General features: G+C 58.2%; 4 protein-coding genes across 4 annotated transcripts, besides 2 other annotated features; all 4 read right to left on the bottom strand.

Moving 5' to 3' along the window:
• On the bottom strand, positions 1–867 carry Tco025E_06953 (RNA-binding protein; the record flags this gene model as incomplete). The annotated part of the gene is made up of 1 exon (XM_029373820.1): positions 1–867. The coding sequence occupies one exon, from the start codon at positions 865–867 to the stop codon at positions 1–3; it is 867 nt and encodes a 288-aa protein (XP_029226058.1).
• Positions 868–1,633: 766 nt separating this feature from the next.
• Positions 1,634–1,677: a microsatellite.
• A 124-nt stretch (positions 1,678–1,801) lies between these two features.
• Tco025E_06952 (60S ribosomal protein L12) lies at positions 1,802–2,296 on the bottom strand (the record flags this gene model as incomplete). Its single annotated transcript, XM_029373819.1, has 1 exon — positions 1,802–2,296. One exon carries the CDS (start codon positions 2,294–2,296, stop codon positions 1,802–1,804), a length of 495 nt encoding a protein of 164 aa, XP_029226057.1.
• A 255-nt stretch (positions 2,297–2,551) lies between these two features.
• Positions 2,552–2,570: a microsatellite.
• A 718-nt stretch (positions 2,571–3,288) lies between these two features.
• Positions 3,289–3,702, bottom strand: Tco025E_06951 (serine/threonine protein phosphatase 2B catalytic subunit; the record flags this gene model as incomplete). Its single annotated transcript, XM_029373818.1, has 1 exon — positions 3,289–3,702. The coding sequence occupies one exon, from the start codon at positions 3,700–3,702 to the stop codon at positions 3,289–3,291; it is 414 nt and encodes a 137-aa protein (XP_029226056.1).
• Positions 3,703–4,216: 514 nt separating this feature from the next.
• Positions 4,217–5,782, bottom strand: Tco025E_06950 (uncharacterized protein; the record flags this gene model as incomplete). Its single annotated transcript, XM_029373817.1, has 1 exon — positions 4,217–5,782. A coding segment is annotated over one exon (1,566 nt), but the record flags the coding sequence as incomplete, so codon positions are not given.

Raw genomic sequence — 5,782 nt, 5'->3', positions numbered from 1 at the left:
TTACGCCGTGGTTTTGCTGTCCAGACGGACACTCATCGCCCTGTTGGCCATCTCAATACCGTCAAATTCCTCTATAGCCACGCGCGTCTCCTTTTCCGTCCTCATCACGACAATGCCCATTCCTCTGCTCTTTCCATTCCGCCCCATGATGACCTCCGCCCGCTCCACGTTGCCCACCTGCTGAAATGTCTCTCGCAGCGCACTGCTTGTGCAGTCAAATGGTAAATTTGAAACAAAGAGTTTTCGTCCAAACTCATTCACCTGCTGACTGCGTGGCTTGGGCACTACCTCACTCATATCATTCATGTTCGCAGCATTAACATCCTCCTCCATCGTATAGCCGACACGACCCATGTACTCCGTGCCACGACCAAAGTTGTTTGCGCTGTTGTAGTTTGAACCGCCAGCCGCCGCGCTGGCGTAGCCGCGGAAGCGTGTCGCCTGTTGTTGCTGCTGCTGCTGTTGTTGTTGCTGCTGCTGCTGCTGCTGATTCTGTTGCTGTTGGGCGTGACGGTCGTACTGCGGCATCATGCCACGCTGCACAATCGGTGGACGGGGACCGTCATCAAAGAGGCGAACAATGAGTCGTCGTCCCTCAAAGTCCGTTTCGTTGTACATGCGAATCGCCCGCTGCGCCCCCTCTGCAGCAACCATCGTCACCAAGGCGGACCCCTTCGGCCGGCCCATGCGATCCGCAATGAGATCGGTGTAGCGCACCTTTCCAGCCTTCCTGAAGTGGTCCTTCACGTGCTGCCACGGGGTCTGAAAGGGAAGGTTGCCGACAAACAGCACATTCCCCTGATTCTGCCGCAGGTCAACATCCCCGCCCTCCTGCGGCCCACCCGACGTGGAAGACTGCTCGTCCATCATGTCTTACTTTCCTCTTTCTGCTGCTTTTACCAAGATGCGCTGCCTCCTTCACTTTATGTATTGAGGCGCGCTTCTTACTTTACCCTCCCCCTCTTATTTTGCTCCTATAGCGCTGGGTTGTATGTGTGCCTTCGTCAAGCCCTCTTCTAGCGAAGCAAAACAAAAACAAAACAAAAAGAATTTTTTTTCTTTTGTCCCTCGCTTTTGTTTTCGCTGTTGTTGTTTTTTATTGCTTTTCGCTTAACTGCAGCTTGCCTATACCTTTTCCCCTATTTTCCTTCTATATATCGCCCTTTTCGCTTGCTGCTCCTCGTCTATGCCGCCTCTCCGCCGCACCTGCGACTATGCCAAGCAACAAGCAACAGTGAAGCACTTTGCTCACTCTCCGTTTTTTTTTCTGAGAGAGACAGGGCAAAAAGGCGCTCTCTTATCTCTCCCGTCCCCTTTTTATTTGCCTTGTTTTTTTTCCCCGCTGCCTTGCAGTGGTGGGTTTTCTCCTTGTTTTCTTTCCTTCCCGCCGCCTGCACCGCCCCTAAGCCGCTTCGCGCCCCGCTGAACTCGTCACGCAAAAGGTGAAAGAAATCAACTGCCGGGCGCGCGCGGGGTGGGCGGGGCGCGCCACGAAAACGGAGGGGGTGGGAGAAGCAACAGCAACGCAGAAATATTGCAGGGGAGGGCGCGAGGGAAGGAACGGGGGGAAGCAGCAAGGCCGGGAGCGGCACAGTCGCGCACACGCTGAATTTTGCCCCCCGCAGGAGCCAGGAGAAAAGCGAAGGAAAGAAAAAAGAAAAATAATAATGAACAAAGCGGCAAAAGAAGAGGAAGCGACGTGTGGCCATTCTGTTTTTTTTTTTTCCCTCCCCCCTTATTTCCAATTCGCGTCTAGGCATGTGTCTGTAGGCGCGAGTGCAGGCCCCAGCGAGCGGTGCACCTAGTTCGGAACCTTCAGTTTGCCATTGCGCACCTTGTCCTGGATCGCCTGCGGGGTTTCGCCGTCGACGGTGCAGCCGACCGACACCGCCGTGCCCAGCACCTCCATCACGACAGACTTCATGCTGGCGCCCATCGAGTTGGGCGCCGCCTCCTTGGCGATCTTGAGGATCTCCGAGAAGGGGATGTTGCCGTTGTGCTTGATGTTCTTCACCTTCTTGCGGTCACGCGGCGGCTCCTTCAAGGCGCGGATCAGACGAGAGGCGACGGACGGCGTGACACGCACGGTGGCCACACGGTTCTTTACGCGCAGCTCACACGTGACCTTGAGGCCCTTCCAGTCCTTCGTGGACTTGGCGATGTCCTCGCCGATCTTCTTTGCGTTCAGGCCGAGCGGGCCGACCTTTGGGGCCAGCGACGCCGTGGCGGGCACCTCGCCACCGACGGCCCTCACAACGACTGTGAGCTCCTGGTTGGGGTCGAACTTGGGAGGCATGTCGCGGTTCCTTTGCCTCCAGCGCGTGCGGGGCGCCGGTGATAGTGGAGGCGCGTGGGCGCAGGCGAAAGAAACGAGAGGAAGGGAAAAAGGAAAATTAAAAGATTAAAAACAACAACAACAAAAGAAAGGAGGAGGAAACCAATGAGAGTTTGCCGACATCTTCACCGGACACTCGCCTCTTTTCACTGCCGTCTACCCGCAGCCTGGAAGGCGTCGAAAGCGGGAAAGGGAAAAGGAAGAGAGGCGCCGTCCTTTTTTTTTTCTTTTTTTTGCTTCCATTTTCTTCCTTCGCGCTGGCGGCCGCCGTTGCTGCCAGACCCCGCCGCGAGGCGGACGCGCGGACAACTTCGGCTCGTCAAGCAGAGTGAGAGTTAACTCACGTCGGCCTCCTCCCCTGCGGTGAGGAGGTGAAGCGCGCCCTCCAGCTTCCCGCAGAGGAAGGGCAGCGACCAGGCGAAGACGTTCATAAAGTTGGGCAGCAAAAAAAAGGGTGAGGGACGGCGCAGAACTGCACCACGCGCAGCACATTGCACTCAATTTGTAGGATAGAGGCCCTGTTGTCGCAGGTGTCGCAGTAATTTACGGAGAAGACGCAGACGACGGGCGGAAACCCCGTGGCCTCCGTCTTCCGCAGGGTGCAAAACCCCTCGTCCTGCGCCTCGTGCGCGCGGATCACGCTGAGGAGGCCGTTCGCGGTGAGAAACTCCTCCATCGCCCGCTGGAGTACACAACCGAGCAGCCACGTAGCTCGCTGTGGAGAAACAAAGCCTCGGGACACATCTGCTCCAACTCCTCCTCCATGGGGTCCGACAGCGACGGCTCCCGCACTCGCGCACTGCTGTCAGTGTCACTGAGCGTCGCAACTTGTGGCGAAATTTCGCCATAAACGATGAAAAACGATGCCGCCACGAGGGCGGCCAAAGGCCGCTGGTCAAAGGCCCCTCTGAAAGGCCTCATACGCGGCCTCGCTGTACCTGCGCACACACTCGTCACGAAATGCGAAGTGGCAGGCAAGCCGCCGGCACTCGTGGTTCCCGCGCAGCATTCCAGAATGACTTTGGGTACCGAATTTTGAAAGCAAAGAGGGGAAGCGTCACCTCGCAGGAAAAGATGCCCCGGTCAACGTAGTCCCCAAGAAACAAATATTGCGTGTCATTCGGGGCACCACCAAGTTGTAATAAGGTAATCAGCTCATAGCTCTGCCCGTGTATGTCGCCGCATACGGTGATGGGATCCTCCAGGCGCAAAGCATTTGGTTCCTGCGCAAACAACACGGCGGCAGCCTCAATCAACCAAATTACATCCGCCTCGTGCAGGGCACCGCCCGCTTCGAAGTGCCGTTGAAGAACCGTGGTGTCGGGCAGGCGCTTATCCCCCAGCATGGGCATCCTCTCCGCGAGCATTGCTTGCCAAGTCGCATGGAAACAGCCGATGCTCCTCAAGCGGAAACAGAGGCGGGGGCGCAACGGAGAGCAGTCCCCGTTCAGAGCGCATGCGGCGCACCCACCCCGACCGCAGGCCAAAGCAGGCTGTGGATTCACAGAGGAAGATAGAGAGATGGAGCAAAGAGAAAAAAACCACAGCGAGTTAAAAACAAACAAAAACAACTAAATAAACAGTTAGATACCTTCTACCAAGAGCACGGAGGGCAAGCCCTAGCTTCAACGCAATGTGCCGCTCTTTATTTCCCATTGGGGGAAACGCTCGCTTCCGTTTACTGCGAACTCTTCAGCTCTAAACGGCAGCCCCGATTCCTCCGCTCCTTTGGGCGTCAACCCAACGCGTTGCCGTCATTATGCATGTGGGGCTCATCTCTTCACCACCTCGTTTTGTTTTGTTTTTTGTTACTTTGGCTGGTTGGTTGGACCTCTTCCCTGCGCTTCCCTCGATGCGCACTTGTTATTCGTTATCAGTGGCCTACGAACTCGCCGGCTGCAGCTCCCGGACAGCCCCGTGCTCGTCCACCGCGTAGTACCGTGACTCGTGCTCCCAGACGTCGTGCTTGGCGTAGTACGCGGAGTCGTGCCGCGCCTCCGTCGTCCGGTTGACGACGTAGCACGACTTCGGCGCCGGGGCGTAGGTGTAGGGAATGCGGTCGGGAAAGGGCCAGACGCAGGGCGGCAGGTATTCGCGTCGACACACCGTGCGGCTGCTGGGCTCAATAAAGGCCGCCACAGCCTCCTCAAGGACCACCTGCTGCGGATAACAGGCCTTCACGGAGCAGAGCGACACATTCCCGTCCTCCTTTTCCTTGGCAAGAATGAAGGTGGCGCCGCTCGCGCCGTCCGCGGGCGGCATTCGCCGGACAACGGCGGAAACTGTACTCCGCAGCCCCTCGCAAAGGCAGCCCCAACTGCGCTGCACATCCACGTCACCCGCCCACGACCCCATCACCTGACTCATGAAGGACACGGAGGAAAACTGTTCAATGCCCATCACCGCACTGGAGTAGGCGTTGATGCGGTAGACGTAGAGAACGGCGGTGGGGTTGCAGTGCAGGAGTACCCACATGCGCACCACCTCCCGCTTGCTAAAGCCTTCATAGTGAAACGTCTTCTCGTCGTCAGGGACGGTGCTGTAGCCTTTGCAGTTGTACTCCATCTTTATCATGCGGAAGACGGGGCACTGATGGGTCAAGTCGAAGACGCAGTTGGAGAGAAGGTGAAAGGCAAACTCGGCGCCGAACGAGACTTCCGCGCAGCACTTGCCCTTCTGCCGGCCCCGTACACTGCAGCGGCTGTTCGACGGCAGACGCGGCTCGCCGTCCACCAGACGCTTGAGCGCCGCCGCGTTGATGTTGCGCCGCGACTCGCGATGACCCGGTAGCGGCTTTTCAATGGAGATATCAACTCGCCGCTCCGACGGGTGCCACAGGCATCGCACAGGCAGCCGAAATTCCGCACGGCACGACGACAGGTGCGCTGCGGCCAGCTCCACAAACGCCGACTTGCACACACGCAGGGTGAAGGAAACGCCCGCCATGGTGTTGAGAGGAGGCATCAGTGACGACACCTCCTCTGCTGCTGCTGCTGCTGTTGTTGTTGTTGTTGTTGTACCACCTTCGTCTCCCTCGCCCCGCGGTTGCTCGGGGGAGGCGCGAGGGCACAGCTGCGGCTCGCGCGTGTCAAGTTGTCGTACCGCCAGCGGCAGCGTTGGTGGAATGGAAACGGCCGGAATATGCCGCGCCTCCCCCGATGCCGCACTTGGCGCAGTTGTCGCAGCGATGCACTGAGCGGCCAACTGACGCGTCTGGGGGATCAGTGTGGCGCGCGGCTTCACCGCCATTGCTGTTCTCGTGTCGGCTTCTGCAAGACCCTTCTTCAGATAAAAGATATTCTCCCTAAAAGCGTCCTCCCCGTGACTGCCGGAACCGCGGCTGTCGTGGTTGTCGCCTGTGTTCGCCGCCTCGTCAGCGAGGCACCGCAGCAGCCTCGACTCGATTCGGTAGCGCCACCAGCGCCTCGCAAACCGCTCCACGTGTTC

This window comes from Trypanosoma conorhini, assembly GCF_003719485.1.
Source record: "Trypanosoma conorhini strain 025E chromosome Unknown Tco_14.4_contig_00502, whole genome shotgun sequence".
NCBI lineage: Eukaryota > Euglenozoa > Kinetoplastea > Trypanosomatida > Trypanosomatidae > Trypanosoma > Trypanosoma conorhini.
Note: the sequence above shows the minus strand (reverse complement) of the source record. Positions and strands in the feature narration are given on the sequence as shown.